We start from the raw sequence: 16,812 nt of genomic DNA, 5'->3' as shown, positions 1-16,812 counted from the left end.
ATGTGAATTCCACAACTGAATTTTTGGATTTTTCCTCGTTTTGAACAGTTTCAAACATCGAAAAAAGAATCGTTTTTACAGCACCTATCGTTTTCTTTACCTTTTTCAGACAATTACGTAAATCAAAACAGTAAACAGTTATTTTACAAGTTGCCGAGGTGAGGGCAATGTATTACAAGTGCCACATGTATACTTATACCTACGGCATGAGATAAGCGGCCATACGGCTCTCACCTCTCACAGTATAAGTATACGATAGTGTGGAACACTTTACTCCGAAATAAGATAATTTTTCCTTTCACTGTTAAAACGCCATTCGCGATATGTGGAGAAATGCGGACTCAGATTCGGGGATATTAATTATTGACTCGTCCAGGTTCGAGTAAGTCGATGATTTAATTTACGAATGCAATATAATTAGGTAACAGTGCTGCTTTTGTTTTCCTCCATTGACACACTATAGAATGGCTTAGGTTAGGGTCTCTTAAAATTATCATCATTTCATTCAAAGATGCTCCAAAACACGTAACGTTAGCATATACTGAATGTAATTTTTTTTTTCTTCTTCTTCCTCCAATACAGTATATATTGATAATTGATTACACAACATCATGAAAGTTTTGGTAAACACCATCCACCCACGCATAAAAGTAAGCTCTCTTAACCCATATTTAAAAACATGGATTCATGGAAAAAAAAATACATAACATATTTATGCTTGAAATCTCTTACACGCTCCAACCAGTACACCATAAATACTATAAGGGGAATATAATGACAAAAATAAAAAAATAGTCGAGGAACACGAGTAAAGTTGCATTAATTGTCCTCAAAGTGATTGTGTCCCGCCGCAGTTCGACTACCATTGCCAAGAGCGCCAATTGCAAGCTCTCCTTCGTCGGCACCACGTGGTTGAGATTTTTTTTGAAAAAAAAAAAACTTTTAGTTTTGTGAAAGTGCAACGTGATAATAAGTTATTTTTTAAGGTGGAAAACGAAGAGTTCACGTGTCGAACGTACGATATTTTACTATCAGTGACTACATATATATATATATTTTTTGCTGCACAAGACGAGATAACGAAATTTCATTCTTGAAGCACGAAAATCACGAGACCATATAATTTTGCCCCCCTTCACATCCAATAATGTAAAGTTAAACAAATGCTTGTTTCTTTTTTTTTTCCTTTTTCATAAAAACAAGCTAAATAATAATAATTGTAAGCCGCACAGACCCGTCTGGGGGTGTCGTTTGTGCGTTGATTATGTAATAACAAATTATATTACCACCACTGCACTAAAATAAAACAATAACAATAATGCTAGTAATCATCATAATCTCTTGAAAGGAAGAAACGCCGATTTCTTGGCGGTTGCTTTATGATAAACAATTCGAGATCGGCAAAGTCGCTGCACGAGAGAGCATGGAATAGCAATCTCAGTAGATGTACATAAATATATACATGCCTTTCCGATATATTCGTCAGCTCGGCGAGACTGAAATGTGTTTACAATTGTTGCGGTATCTGTAGTTTTTTTCGGCTTATTAAGCAGATATGGCAGTTCAGTCAGTGCCTTGACACGATGACGTTCGGTTCGACTGCAGACATCGGCAGTCTTTGCAGGTCTTTGGAGATTGCGAGGTTTAAAATTTTGCGAGTAAATTACAATCGATGCTTTTAATCGGGAATCAGATAATACACCGATCGTTTGACAACTGATTGTCTGATACATCTAAATTATCAATGTGCATTGGCAAAATATACACATATATATGTATATATTGTCGAGAGAGAAAGTGGTCAATGTGCACGAAGAAGCTGGCCAATCTGAACTCGCTCGCATCTGGAGCAACGAAAGTTGTCACGTGACTTTTTCAGCAATTTTTATCAGTAAAATATAGGCGAATTTCTCAGTATTCGTTGATACATGTGTACCATAACTTACATAAATTAGCGTGTAACCAGTGGTACGGATTTTTTTTCTTTTTCACGATTATGGATCCCTCGCCTAAGTAAGTTATTATTATTTTTTTTTTTTTTTAGATTATTTTATTTTTGTTCATTTTAATAGTATCAATTGTATGGATAAAAATGTATTTTAACGCATGACCATATTCTCATTTCGATTAATCGCTGACTCGAATGCGTGTATTAACAGTGAAAGCCGTCCAGGAGGCCAGAACTCGACGAGAATTTCAAAGGTCAGAAATCTTATGTCGCAATGCCTCGTTGTGTTGGTGTTCAACATTGTCAAATTCAGCTCGGGCACTTCTTTGGGCTTTACGGTTGTTCTGCTCGGCAAGTTTCACAACGAGACGACTTTCGAGATACCGATGTCCCTGGCGTACCAGTCGTGGTTCGGTGAGTGTACTTGTACACACACGCGTGTTTTTTTTTAATCTAATTAAAAGTTCATCCAAATACGAAATTTGCCTTCCAGGCGCCTACTGTTTCACGGGACCGGTTGGTGCCATAGCGATTGCCATAGTGGCCCACCTGATCGGTAGCCGAACTACCCTGCTACTGGGCTCGTCGCTCTTCGTAGCCTCCTGGGTGATATTTTACTACGCGAGAAGCGCCGCGCATCTTTTGATCGCCCAAGCCATCGTGGGCATCAACATATCCACGATCCTCGGACCCGGCGTCGCCTACGTCGTCGAGATCTCCCAGCCTAACTTGAGGAGCACCTTCATGGCAACCACCAACCTCTCCATGATCCTCGGCCAATTTTTCACGGTGCTGTTGAACAATTGGCTGCACTGGAGGACCATCGTACTTGTAAACCTGGCCTTCCCGATCGTCGGACTGGTGTCCATGTTCTTCTTCCCGGAGAGTCCTCACTGGCTCGCGAGTGTGTACCGATTTATCACCCAGTGTCCTCTAACGCCAACTCGTTTCTTACAAGATCGGCTTGTTTGGCTTTCAGGTAAGGGAAAATACGAGGAGGCCGAGCGCTCCTTGGCATGGCTGCGAGGCTGGGCCACGCCGGAAGACGTGGAGGTCGAGTTCCGTCTGCTCCGGGAGACGCAGCAAAAATCGAGGAAAGATCTCTCAACGAGCTCATTGACCGGCCGACGCCGCCTGGCCAATATGTTCAAACTCTACGTAGAGCGGTCATTCTACATCCCCCTGGCGATCATCTGCCTGACGTTCTTGATACAGGCGCTGGTTGGCAGTCACACCGTCCAGACGTTCGCGATCAGGCTGTTCAAAATACTGAACTCCCCGTTGGACAAAAAAATGGCTGGCACGATCTTTGATGGGCTGCGCATCGCCGGTGCCATAGTCTGCATATCGACGGTCCACCTGTTGGGCAGGAGAAAGCTGATGTTCTTTTCGTTGGCCACGGGTGCGATCACCTACCTCATGGCCGCTGTGTCGATTCACCTGACGACGCGCAAGTACCTCGAGGCCGAGGTGTACCTGTACCTGCCGTCGGTTATGATAATCGCGTCGACGTTCGCCTTTGCCGCTGGTCTGGACAAGGTCGTGAACATGCTCAACGGCGAGCTCTTCCCCAGTAGGTTCAGAAACGTGGGCACGGGGGTCGGGTCGTTCGTCGGGGCCGTATTCTCCATGATCATGTCCAAGCAGTTTCTGTACATGATTGATTACATGACGATCCAGGGAGTGTTTTTGTTCTTTGGCGTTATGAGCGCGTTCGGTTTCGTACTGCTGTACAGGATGATTCCCGAAACAGAGGGAAAGACTTTGATGGAGATCGAGGAGCATTACGCTCAGGCTCGAAGTTTCAAGGATTGCGAGATCCAGAGTAAAACGCAGGTCTATCGGGTTGCTTGAGCCTTGAAAGGCAGGCTAAGCGTGTTGGAATTTTGTAGTGTTTTGCGAAATCTGTATGCACAAACTGGTATACCAGTGGTGTGGTAAATGATGGAGAACATTCCTATTGCTGTAGTTCTTTCGTACGTACGTCTGGCCTTGTGTCTCTTTTTTTTTTTTATTTTATTTGTATCTGCGTGCGTTTGGACAAAACTGCAAGCCAAGCTGAAACGTCTTTCAGAGAAGCGCGTTGCGTTGCATTTGCGCTCATCGCCAAATTTGCAACTTAGCTATTCGCGCTTATTCCTTGTTTTTTTTGTTGTCCAGTTCATGTCACGAAGATGCGTCGGAGTGATTTTGTTTTGTATTTTTACTAAAAGTTTATTTTTTAGAAACAGTCAATGAATTGTACATACTGAAAATTGCATAGTTTTAAGATATTCTACCAATCTAGCTGTACTTATGTTTTCTTTTAGGCACGATAAAGTGTTGTTAATAGGCTTGAAACAACATGTGATAAGTCGCACAAATTGATAATTGGGCGAAATTCCATGATTTCAGATGAAGTATTTTTCAGAAAAAAAAAAAAAAAAAAAAGATTTGTAAATAGGCTAATATAAACACGTTTAATTATAATAAGTAAATACCAATGTTAAGACGAAAAATCGATTTATTTGTCGTTGAGTTCGAATTCGATCTTTTTTTTTTTTTTTTTTTTTTTTTTTTTTTTTCAATTAAATGGCATAAAGTAATTTTGGTTTGTATTGAAAAACTTTTATGAGCTCATTTTACGGTCATATAAATCGTATTTTGAGATGTACGTTTTTATGTATCCGTTATCCTTCAAAGATCGCGTATAAACACTAATATAAATTAATATATAATCTCAACATGATTTGTTACAATATGAACAAAATTAGAATATATTTACATCAGCAAGAATCCAACAAGTAAAAAATTAAAACCGCTATCATACGACTCCCTCGTTAATATCCGTCAAATTTTCTCTATGCATCTCTTCTGTCTCTGTTTCATTTGTATTTTTGCTATCTGCTGCTAATACCTTTTCAGCCTCTTTGCTACTTTCTTTACTAGTCGTGGCATTATCTTCATCTTTCTCATCATCTTCTGATTCGCTCTCTGATGGCGGAAAATCTGGCATAGCTGTGAAGCATTCATCATTAACTAAGTTATGTAAAAAGTAGCGAAAATAAATAACAATAGTTAAACAATTACCCAGTCTGTCTTCCCTTTCTTGCTGTGCCTTAACCAAAAACTTTGTTTGTGCAGCTATAATCTCCTCGCTGGTCGTGCACGCCGCATAACTTTCCAACAGCTCGGCATTGAGTTTAAGAAAAGAGTGGCCCCAGGAAAATTTATTCAGATAGAGGTCTGCCTCTTCTGGGAAGCCTGTGATGATCAACGTGGCAGCTATTGCTTCTACGCAGCTTAATTTGCAAGCTTTGCCGTAATTTATTGGATTCGCGGCGACGAGAAAAGGCAAGAGTCGTGGATGGGATGCCTTCATTCTATCAAAGGGTGTATCGTCTAGTTTGGCCCAACTGCAGTCCACCACTGCACAGCCATTATCTTGGACGATGTGTTTGTCTTCTGGGCTAACACACTAGAGCCAACAGTAAAATCAATAAGCATATGTTAAAATTTAGAGTTAATGTTTGATAAGCAGCTAAATCAAAGCATGCCTTAGTTCCCATTGGAGTCAAAACAAGACCAGGAAATCTAGCTCCTAGTTTGAGAGTCTTCATCAGCCCATGCCTTGACAGCTTTTTGCCTGAACACTTTTTAGGATCACACTGTTCGAGATCCCACATTGCTACAGTAAAACCAAGTGGCCATTCCTGTTCTGGCTCTGAAAAAAACTTATCATTAAAAGTAAAGCTCTTTGGTAAAGTTAAACAGCTCGTAACAGAATCAAACAAAGATTGACTCACCAGAATCTTCCTTGTCAGATTTATCCCTTTCCTGGCGATACTTTTCCTCCTTTCCAACGACATGACGCTTTCTGGTGTGTCTATTTCTGTTTTTGCCTTTTGCGGACATTGTGACACCTTTGCCTTTTTTAATTGAAGGTTAGATTGCGCCCACATCAAACACACCACCTACGCATGAATGTACATACAAAACAACACTTTTCTTGCAATCTGACTCCAAATTTTGGAGCCATTTAATCAGTTATAAACCAGCCGCAACTAATTTGATAAATACAAAATAAAAAGTGAACATTGTTCGCACTATTGGCGGCAAGTTTACAATTTATCTTTTACCCGAAAGTGTAAATATAAGGGAGGTCGATATTGGTGTAAAACATACACTGCAAACTTGCCGCAAGTAGCACAAACATCGTTAATTATTTATTTTGTATCTATTTCAAGAGTTGCGGCTGGTTTATAATTGATCAAATGGCTCTAGGGCTAAGCTGCCTAAAGCTCTCCTTCAGAATTTCAGAAGCAATTTTTGGCCAAAAAAATCACTACCGCTAGATGGCGCTGATCCAAATGATTATTACTACTTGTAGTAGAGCCATTTGATCAATTATAAACCAGCCGCAACTCTTGAAATAGATACAAAATAAATAATTAACGATGTTTGTGCTACTTGCGGCAAGTTTGCAGTGTATGTTTTACACCAATATCGACCTCCCTTATATTTACACTTTCGGGTAATAGATAAATTGTAAACTTGCCGCAAACATCACAATCATCGTTAATTATTTATTTTGTATCTATTTCAATAGCTGCGGCTGGTTTATAAGTGATCAAATGGCTCTAGTATAAGTATAGTAATAATCATTTGGATCAGCGCCATCTAGCGGTAGTGATTTTTTTGGCCAAAAATTGCTTCTGAAATTCTGATGGAGAGCTTTAGGCAGCTTAGCCCTAGAGCCGTTTAATCACTTATAAACCAGCCGCAGCTATTGAAATAGATACAAAATAAATAATTAACGATGATTGTGATGTTTGCGGCAAGTTTACAATTTATCTATTACCCGAAAGTGTAAATATAAGGGAGGTCGATATTGGTGTAAAACATACACTGCAAACTTGCCGCAAGTAGCACAAACATCGTTAATTATTTATTTTGTATCTATTTCAAGAGTTGCGGCTGGTTTATAATTGATCAAATGGCTCTACTACAAGTAGTAATAATCATTTGGATCAGCGCCATCTAGCGGTAGTGATTTTTTTGGCCAAAAATTGCTTCTGAAATTCTGAAGGAGAGCTTTAGGCAGCTTAGCCCTAGAGCCATTTGATCAATTATAAACCAGCCGCAACTCTTGAAATAGATACAAAATAAATAATTAACGATGTTTGTGCTACTTGCGGCAAGTTTGCAGTGTATGTTTTACACCAATATCGACCTCCCTTATATTTACACTTTCGGGTAAAAGATAAATTGTAAACTTGCCGCCAATAGTGCGAACAATGTTCACTTTTTATTTTGTATTTATCAAATTAGTTGCGGCTGGTTTATAAATGATTAAATGGCTCTAGTATAAGTATAGTAATAATCATTAGGATCAGCGCCATCTAGCGGTCGTGATTTTTTTGGCCAAAAATTGCTTCTGAAATTCTGAAGGAGAGCTTTAGGCAGCTTAGCCCTAGAGCCATTTAGTCACTTATAAACCAGCCGCAACTCTTGAAATAGATACAAAATAAATAATTAACGATGTTTGTGCTACTTGCGGCAAGTTTGCAGTGTATGTTTTATACGAATATTGACCTCCTATATATTTATACTTTCGAGTAATAGATAAATTGTAAACTTGCCGCAAACAGCACAGAAAATGTTGAATTTTCATTTTGTATCTGTCAAATAAGTTGCGGCTGGTTTATAATTGACAACATGGCTCTAGGGCCTAAAATATCTAAAGCTTTCCTTCAGAATTTTAGGGCCACTTTTTAGTTTAGAAATCTGAAACGCTAAAACCAGCCGCAACTAGTTGCGTAGATAGAAAATAAAAAGTTGACATTGGCTGTGCTGTTTACGGCAAGTTTACAAATAATCTTTTGCCTGAAAATCGACCTCCTATAAGAATATTAATACTTTTGTATTAATAATAATTTATCAATTGAATTGTAAAATTACGTGTGAAATGAATAGTTAAAAGTAAAGTTTGAAATTATGTCATTGTTTACTGTCATTGAACATTTCGCATGTGTGCAATAAATTGATACAGGATTATACAGATACCTATTATTTTGCTGGGTGAGAAAGACGGATATTTGGTTTTGTTAGCATATTCCAGCGGTAATAATGCATATTTGGAATCTATGTTATATATTTATACAGCTTAAAATGTTTAAATATTAATCATGTGTGCCTATATTTACCAACTTATTTGTATAAATTGAACTTTATACAAAAACTCATGATACAATCATTGATTGTCTCAATCATTATTCTAAACGTTAGTGAAAAAGGCGGTTAAGGACGTATACTTAGCCTGCGGACTATGGGTGTATTCCGCAAATGCTGCCAGCAGTTAAGTTACGTAGGTCGTGGTAACGCCGCATGGTCGGGTAGCGCTAGCGTCAACCTGTACTAACTGTCGGTGGGTTCCGCATGTCAACAAACTCCGAAATATCAGATGGCATGGGATAGAAAACAGTAAAAAATATCAAAGTTTGTTGACATGCGGAACCCACCGACAGTTAGTACAGGTTGACGCTAGCGCTGCCCGACCATGCGGCGTTACCACGACCTACGTAACTTAACTGCTGGCAGCATTTGCGGAATACACCCAGTGTGTACTATACACACGTGGGTTGTGGGTGGCAAAACAAACGCGGGGTACCAGCCGATCACGCTCCGATCCTGGCTCTGTTTTGCTTCACGTTGCATCACTCCGCAGTTTTTTTCTCTGCAATGCACTCTGCTGTAAAAGAGCTTTCTTTGCTGCAAGCGCATTGCAAGTCGTATGTATATGCATTCCCATGCACGACAAACATGTATTAATTCTTACACGAAACTCGTGAATGGATCTCCAAGAGCGAAACCGAGATTAACAAGTGTCCCTCTCCTCGCCCTCCACCTCTTGCTTCTCCACCTCCTTCGTCAACAAGCCTTCACTCTCCAGTCCATCGCTTAGCGAGTCGCTGACCAGGCGTGTTTTTTTCATTTCTTTTAGCATTGAAAGGGAAACGCGGTTCGTTGGAGGCTTTCACTTTTGGAGTGCGAAAAGAGGTAATTGAAAATACCTTGGTGATGTCGTCGTTATTGTGACTGCAGTCATATTATGGTTAAAAAGCTTTGCTTTTTTTTTTTTTTTGTCAAGAGTAGCGACTATAGCATATTATAAAATACTTAAGTAATAGAGAGAAAGAGAATGAAGACGCGTATTTTTTTTTGTATTTTAATACTCATTATATGTTGTAAGCTACAACGACACTTTGTTACTTTACAAGTGTTGCAAACACATCAGTGCCTACTTACTCGTATTACTGTTTGCTCCTTTTTTACTCGGGCTCATCGTGAATGTGCTCTCTTTTTCTTCTTTTCTAAGAACTATTGTACTCATTTTTTTTTTTTTTTTACGTATACAGACAGTGTCGAAACAGCTGGTGGTGGTGGGTGGTCGTCGTGCGGTGTTTCAAGCAGAGAACGAGTGTTTTATTAACTCGCGTGTCTGACGTGCATGTTATAAGTGTGTGTTTTTTGTTTAAGTGTGGGTTGCAAGTGGCTGGTTTTTTTTCTAGAAGCTATATACATATAGTTATGTTGTTTTGATCAAGAAGCAGTGGCAGTGCACACTTGCACAGTGAAGAAAAAAAAAGCTCTCCGTGTGTCTCTGTGTGTCGCTGATTGACTGGAATCGATGGGAATCCCTCGACATGTCTGTCTTCTATACTTACTACATCTTATTACATCTTATTATTTAGAGATTATGAAGCTTCGTCAATGTTTAATTAAATTCTTTTTCGGAGACGTGAGAGTAGCTTTTCTTGCGTGCATATTTTTTTTAAATTTTATTATCGGTATGGAAAAATAAAATTATCTATATGGTATTCAATACAAAACACTTGGATAATTTATAGAAAGAATGCCTTAAGAATTCCATGACATAAATATTCTTGTATCGTATTACATCACAATATTTCTGGGTATACTTTGGAAAAAGAAAAAAAAAAAAAAAAAGTTAATACGATACTTTAAATTATTACACGGTTGCGTCACTATTTTTTTTAGCTTGTCATACCGTTTTTTTTGTTTTTTTTTTTTTCATCACCGCTCCGAAACTTTTTCGTAAGAGAAAACTTTCGACATAAGATCGAACAACGTGTCCCGGAAAAAATGTTTTTCCCTCGTGTGAATTTGGCAAGCACTCTTAAGGTACACAAACTCAATTCCGAGTGAATATTCATGAAATGATAGAAACCTAAATACCTAACACAAATTATTGCTGAGCGTAGCGCTTTTAATTAAAATTTTTTGCTCATTTATTCAAGCAGCTAGGACATACCGATGGATCCAGGTATTTCCTGTACCTTAGTATTACAGAAAACTATTTTTATTTATTACCTTTTTTTTTTTTTTTTTTTTTTTTTCTACCGAGCCAAAGCAGTGATGACACACACCTGTTGAGTTCAGATACTACACATTAATTCACTACCATTTACCTTATCTCCTTTTTGTCACTTTAAATCACCACTCGAGCTTTAATCACGACAATTAAATAACCAAAAACTTGCACTAGTATATATTTATTGCATCTCCACGTAATTCACCCAAAATTCTTTCACGTTCGATTTTTTTCCCCGTTGTAGCAACGATTAAATTATAATTATTTTCCCCCATGTCCTGGCAGAAAACATCGGCAAAGAGGCAGTGCTACGCGTCTCAAACTGGCTCCGCGGTATCTGGGACATGCGACGTCGAGGAGGCGCCGCCAGTCCGGTCCAACAATGGGTTGATTCCCTTCCGTCACCGATAAAACACCGATCAAGCGACGATTGCAATCTTCCGACGACTCCTCGCCCAATAGCCAAACAACAGAGCCTCTCCACCGAGACCAGAGCCAAAGACGAGGACTCGCGGTCCTTTGACTCTGGCGACAACAAGGAGAACCATTTCACGGACATGACCGTCTCGACACCGATCGCCGTGCCTTCCTCATCACCAGCCGTCAGTTGTCCCAGCGCGACGAGGTACCTTTTATTGCACAAAAACATAATTCTCGTTCGTCACCGGGATCCATCGTCGTGTTTCATCCGAGATCGGCTCATTTGTTCAACAGGTCAAACAGTTGGAGGCGTATACAGCAAAGTAATTAACGGTATTGAGTTCGAACGTTGGCTCCGCTCCAAATTGGCACTCGTCGACCATCCCTCGCGTTCAACGACTCTGCGACGACGATTTTTATTACGTTGCCGGATTTTATTTTGATCGTCAACGACGCGAAATTTGTCGATTCAACAAGTTGTACAAAATTGTCTCCTGTGCGTTTGAAATCGAAAAAAGGGTGGTGTACTATTAATAGAACGGAAGATAAAAGCTTCCGCATGTGGGTCATTGTGCGAGTGGAGCACGTCAATCAAAGCTTTCGTGTCTACAGCTAGTATACATAATTGAGGTGGGCGCTACACCGGATGATACTGCGTTTATGCCGAAATACTATCACGTGGTTTTTTTTTTTTTTGACGAATATTTTTGTGATTTGGTTTACAAAAAAAAAAAATTCTCGACGATTTGTACCAATGAGTTTTCACGAGTATTTTAGTGCCAACAAACCGTATTTTCGTCCCTCGAGTCCATTCAACTTTTTTTTTTCTATTTCCAGAGACCTATTTTGAAATATGTCCAGTCCTTGTCTAAATATATACGGAACAACTACTTTTGAAAAAGAAAAGAAACTCAACGAGCCAAGATCGCAGACAGGCCACGATCGTACAAAAAAATCGACAAAAATCCAATTTGGCGAAACGCGAGACTTTTTTTATTATTTACGCACGTGTGAATTTTTTTTTGTTCATCTACCTCAAGCAATTTTTCTTATCTTCGCGGCAGGTTCTATATATCGCTGGCGTGTGCGCAATTCGCGTAACGTAATATAGGTATCGGGTTTTTTTTTTTTGTTTTTCGAAATGATAACGAACCCAGTAAGAAACCCGAGGCACAAAAGAAAAGTCTCTTGCACGCGGCTTGCAGAGTCTCGAAGATCTCTATTTGTTCTGACACGTGTAAAAAAAAAAAAAAAAAAAAAAAAAAAAATAGCATGTCTCTCCGTAGGTCACTGGCGCGGGACCCGAGTTTCCAGTCGGACAGCAGCCACTGCAGCAGCGTCGAGAGCCTGCTGGAATCGAGACGAGCCGATCCCGAGGCTATCCTGATGAGCCTAGGCTTCGGCGGCTACTCCAACACTCCCCAGGACGGCGGGCCGCTCGCGCGGATACCCAAGCGCTTTTTGCAGCCGTCCAAGCTCGATGGCATCGTCATCGACGATTTCGTGCGCCACCAGCAGGAGACCAACGAGAGCCTCGACTCGACGTCCCTCGGGTATCGCGGACTTACAGGTTGGTGTGCTTTTATACATATTCATTCATTCACTGTAGGTGCGTCTACGATGATGATGGCTCTGCGTGGCGGGGAGCTGCTTACGGTATTGGAAAAGAATGTACATTTTCTTTTGAATAGCCAATTTTCAATATATGGTTCTCGAGACAGTGTGAACAAATAATTTTGTTGTAATTGTGTTGGAATCTTTGATGAAATGAAAAATCATGTTTCAAGGAAGTAAAAAATCCGAATCGAAGGTGTTGGTCCTTTTCTTTGATTTTCTGACGGAGGGCGTCAGGAGGTCGAGAGGAAGCTCTTTTGACCGTACCGCACGGGCAACGGCAAGTAATGACAATTCAACTCGTCATCCGCTCACTAATATACGATATATACTTGCGCTAATGACCTTTGTTTGTCTTGAGAGTGGTTTTATCGAGCAATTTTTGTTCCTTAACGAAAAAAAAAAAAAAAAAAAAAAAAAAAAAAAAAAAAAAAAAAAAATGTTTGCCATTGACTTTTTGTTTATCAAAAACACGCGTCGCACTGCTTACGTAAACTGGAATGAAGTTTTCACTAACAATGATTTTTCTTCTCGCCGAGTAAAGTTACATTTCGTTATGTAAATTATCTTGTACTACTGCGTGCGGTGCAATGTCGATTTTACGACTATACCGTTTGGCCAACGTACATTTTTTTACCGCAACATACCGGTAAAATTTGGTTTTGTAACTCAAACAGGCATAACAACAGTATTGAAAATGGTCATTCCGTTGATCTTAAAATTTTCCGTAACACTTTCAATTGAATCGCATTGACGCGTCCTTGAATCTTTAACGAAACTTTCGATGTCTCGCTCCAACGAACCAACCATATATTAACAAAACAAATCGAGTTGGCGATGCCGTTTTTTTTTTTACTTTGAAACAGAGGAACAAACGTATGCGGTCAAAATATTCAAGAACATATCGATCCGCCCCTATATAATATATGTACACAACTCAGTCGAAAAGAAAAAAAAAGAAACTGGAGGAAAACCGACCTGTTTCAAAATTTTATAGGGAGCGAGATGTGCGCCCCGAGGGTCCGTGTGAGGCGGCCGCGGAGTCGCCGACACTCCGGACCCAGTGCCTTCGTAAGTTCACCACATCCTCGTTCTGCTGCGAACAATTGAACATAACACGAAATGCCCCGCTCACGTGTGTGCACGAATATTTTAGTTTTTTTAACACCTGTGTTTTTTTTTCTGTGTGCCCTTACACATAATACGACGATTTTCTATTATCACCACTCAGTGAAATATAACTCGGAGCTTCAATGCTTTGAGCTTGCTGTACTTATGTTTTCATGTTCAATGTGATACATACCTCATTTATTTATGGATGAAAAAAAAAACCTTAAAATTTCTTACTTTCAAAAGATGTAAAAAAAAACAAAAAACAAAAAAATAGTAACATTATGTGAGTATTACAATCACAAGTAGGAATATTCTAGATTTTTTTTCGCCCACACCACGACTTGATAAGAGCATTGTGTATTTGACACATTTCGTATTGTTTGGTTTTCTTTTCATCACCTGTTATGCTGTAGTAGTATCTCGTGATCTATATTAGCATTACCTTGATTATACTCACCGAGACTGCGACGTTTTTTATTTGCTGCTTGCGTTTTGTTTTTCACACTTTCGCTCCCGGTACGCACTGTTTTCCTATTGTTATACCATCGATTTTACATATATATTTGGTGTGCGTTTCATGTGATGGATAAACATGTATAATATGCTTTCATCGTGCCATATCCCAAATAAACAACAAATGTTCTCACGACCTTTGGGGATTGTTGCAGGTTCACCTTACGTAGCGCCTTCGGAGATTGTGCAAAAAATCATGCAGCGGCTGCGAGAACACGAAAGCCACGAGATCGATGCCTACCTCCAGCAGAATAGCAGCGGCTGTGGATCTTCGGATCAGTCGTATCTGCTTCCTCAGCAACAGGACTACAGCAAGCTGTCTGTCTTGTCACCCGATAACCGGCAGTTCCTCGACAGGCCAAGATCAACCAGTCCTGATATGCGTAACAAGCGTATGATCATAGGTAAGGATGGATGAGTTTTTTTTTTTTTTTTTTTTTTTTTTTCCTTTGCTAATCAAGGTATCACCAAGATTTGTTTTCTCTTTTAAGGAATCTTTGCTCACTTGTGCGATGGCACGTTTTGAGATGACGTTTCTTTCGGCATTCGGCTTCACTTTTTAAAAGTAAATTCAAACAACAGTGTATCTGCAGTACAACACAAGCTTTGCCTATTTTTTTCTTCTTAGTTTTCGCAGCGTTTGCCAAAAAAATACTACAAGTCCTATAGTAGTACTGATTTATTAATGATCCATCGATTCGTTCGAGCTTCGCATCCAGTAAATTATCAATAATTCACGATGAAAAGCTTAGATTCGTCCGCACGAATGTCATGTACAAAGCACGAGACAAACTGCTAGATCACATTATATTAGGCTGATGCACGTCATATAAAAACTGGTCATGGCGATTGTTCGCTCTAAAGATGTAATGTTTCCTTGCAGGCCAGAGGTCGTTTGCCTTTGGACGCGACGGCGACCTAATCGACTTATCCTCGGAGGAGAAGTACACAGAAGCAGAGAACACGATGGAAACCACGGGACCAATCACGACGACTGAGCACAAATGTCTGAGTGACTTCAAAAATAACGGGGACTCCACCGAGACGGTCGTTCCAATGAAAGTCAATGGAAACACCAACAACAATGACGACGTTCACACATCGCACGAGCCCTCCATCGGCGGAGGTCACCATTGCAGGGAAGATGAAATATCCAGGCGAGTGAGCGAGGGTTCGAACGATGACTCTTCGATGTCGTCTTTTTGGGAACAAGAGGGTAGGCGGCACAGTGATGGTGTCTTGCAGTACAGGAGGTGCAGCAGCACTGAATCCTCTACATCGAGAAAAAGAAGCCTAAAACGTCAGGCCAAAATACGGGAAACGCCGGGTGATGATGGGATTGTGCCTCTGGAAGAGGAAAGCGAAGATAGGAGAGAAAAATCGAGGCACAGCCCATGCTCTCACTGTGGTAAGCTTGAAATCCAAGACTTGGAGGACGAGAGCTCTGACTGTCATAGAAGGACGATTGACAAGAGTTGTTGGCGCGAGATGGAGAAGGTCAAAGAAAAGAACAAACAGCTTGAGGACACGGTGGCCAAAAGTCGTAAAGAGATATCCGAGATCCGGGACATGCTCAGCACGGTATTGTCTGTCAGGATGGAACCCGGATTTTGAGTCTCTTCTTTTTTTTGTTCTATCGTCCGTGTATTCCCTTCCTCTAGTGCCAACTTTCAATACAAAAACTCGTGATTATTCCTCAATGGCCTTTCGAAGTGTATAATGAATTATTGAGTACATATGTATGGTTGAAAATGTGCATGAGACTTTTTGTTACCTAGACGTGCATTCGTTACTTGAGAGTAACAATTTTACGTTTTCGGATGACATGACGGTTTAAATGGATGAAACATGCGAACATTAAAAAAAAGGACCAAAATTAGAAGTTAAAGGTGTCTCCCCTTTAAAACACGAGAAAGTACTAGAATAGTTTATGATTGTTAGATTAGAGATTTCACTCTACATTTTGATTGGATATTTTTTATATATTTTAAACGTGTTTCTGAGAAACATGGTTATATTTTATATTGTTGCTCTTGCGATAAAGAGAATAAAGATATCATAGATGTCACCTTTCATAAAAAAATTTTTTTTAGACTAAACATTTTTGTAAGATGATCTGAAGTTAGCCTATACCTACACTACACGTCAATACGTAGTTAACTAATTGTATAAAATTGTATTGTACAATCAACTTCAGCAATTTTATCCATATTTTCTTCAAAGCTTAAAGCTAGCACATTCAATTTTCAAATTTTTGTCAAAGCTTTAAATAATAACCTCAAATACTACTCATTAAGTGAATGTTTGATAGTTTTATCCTATTGTGAATATTTTCTTACCAAAACTCGTTAACTAAGGAAGTTTAATTTCACTTCAAAATGTTTTTTTGATTCTTACAGTACATAATAGCATAATTTCAATTAGTTGCTGTGTACCTACATTTTATATCAAAGATGATGTGTGATTACTACTTATGATTCAGGGTAAATTTTTGAAACTATCTTGATAAATTAGTGGGAATGAGAATCACGGAAATATGCTATATTTTAGAAAAAATAATGTGATGCATATTTGTAAAACCTCTCACGTGGACCACAAATAAAATAAATCACAATATGAACTTTAGAATTGCTTTTGAACTCACCTGTAATATAATATACGGAACTTATATAATTCCTGTAATTGTATGTCGTCTCACAATCGAAACAATAATTACCATGTAAATGAAAAAAAAAAAAAAAATTGAGAATGTAATGAATTTCACGTTTAATAAAATGTGTAATTAATAATGTTTTGTATTATTTCAAGGATATAATAATTAGAAATCGGA

The 16,812-nt window shown here is 39.2% G+C and overlaps 3 protein-coding genes across 8 annotated transcripts; 2 read left to right on the top strand and 1 right to left on the bottom strand.

Moving 5' to 3' along the window:
• The first annotated feature begins 268 nt into the window (after positions 1-268).
• On the top strand, positions 269-16,449 carry olf186-M (Ki-ras-induced actin-interacting protein-IP3R-interacting domain olf186-M). 5 transcript variants are annotated; one of them, XM_089590379.1, is made up of 6 exons: positions 9,367-9,635; positions 10,252-10,274; positions 10,608-10,947; positions 12,029-12,312; positions 14,138-14,386; positions 14,866-16,449. In XM_089590379.1, the coding sequence occupies exons 2-6, from the start codon at positions 10,265-10,267 to the stop codon at positions 15,594-15,596; spliced, it is 1,614 nt and encodes a 537-aa protein (XP_089446505.1). In that variant the 5' UTR covers positions 9,367-9,635; positions 10,252-10,264; the 3' UTR covers positions 15,597-16,449. The 5 variants fall into 5 exon arrangements, with proteins under 5 accessions (XP_089446506.1, XP_089446505.1, XP_014207247.2 ...); XM_014351761.3 differs by having other exon boundaries at positions 12,014-12,312; XM_089590380.1 differs by lacking the exons at positions 9,367-9,635; positions 10,252-10,274 and adding an exon at positions 269-382 and having other exon boundaries at positions 12,014-12,312.
• On the top strand, positions 1,810-4,431 carry LOC106638533 (facilitated trehalose transporter Tret1-like). Of its 2 annotated transcripts, XM_014351767.2 has the most exons (4): positions 1,810-2,013; positions 2,160-2,362; positions 2,442-2,852; positions 2,928-4,431. In XM_014351767.2, the coding sequence occupies exons 1-4, from the start codon at positions 1,997-1,999 to the stop codon at positions 3,800-3,802; spliced, it is 1,506 nt and encodes a 501-aa protein (XP_014207253.2). In that variant the 5' UTR covers positions 1,810-1,996; the 3' UTR covers positions 3,803-4,431. The 2 variants fall into 2 exon arrangements, with proteins under 2 accessions (XP_014207253.2, XP_089446436.1); XM_089590310.1 differs by lacking the exon at positions 1,810-2,013 and having other exon boundaries at positions 2,079-2,362.
• LOC106638534 (18S rRNA aminocarboxypropyltransferase) lies at positions 4,548-5,912 on the bottom strand. Its single transcript, XM_014351768.3, has 4 exons — positions 5,734-5,912; positions 5,485-5,651; positions 5,018-5,405; positions 4,548-4,945 (listed from the first exon to the last, which is right to left on the bottom strand). The coding sequence occupies exons 1-4, from the start codon at positions 5,840-5,842 to the stop codon at positions 4,752-4,754; spliced, it is 858 nt and encodes a 285-aa protein (XP_014207254.2). The 5' UTR covers positions 5,843-5,912; the 3' UTR covers positions 4,548-4,751.
• Positions 16,450-16,812: the final 363 nt, after the last annotated feature.

Source organism: Copidosoma floridanum, unplaced genomic scaffold (genome assembly GCF_036245765.1).
Source record: "Copidosoma floridanum isolate Cflo_tuat_1 unplaced genomic scaffold, Cflo_Japanese_pri ptg000012l, whole genome shotgun sequence".
In the NCBI taxonomy this organism is placed as follows: domain Eukaryota; kingdom Metazoa; phylum Arthropoda; class Insecta; order Hymenoptera; family Encyrtidae; genus Copidosoma; species Copidosoma floridanum.
Note: the sequence above shows the minus strand (reverse complement) of the source record. Positions and strands in the feature narration are given on the sequence as shown.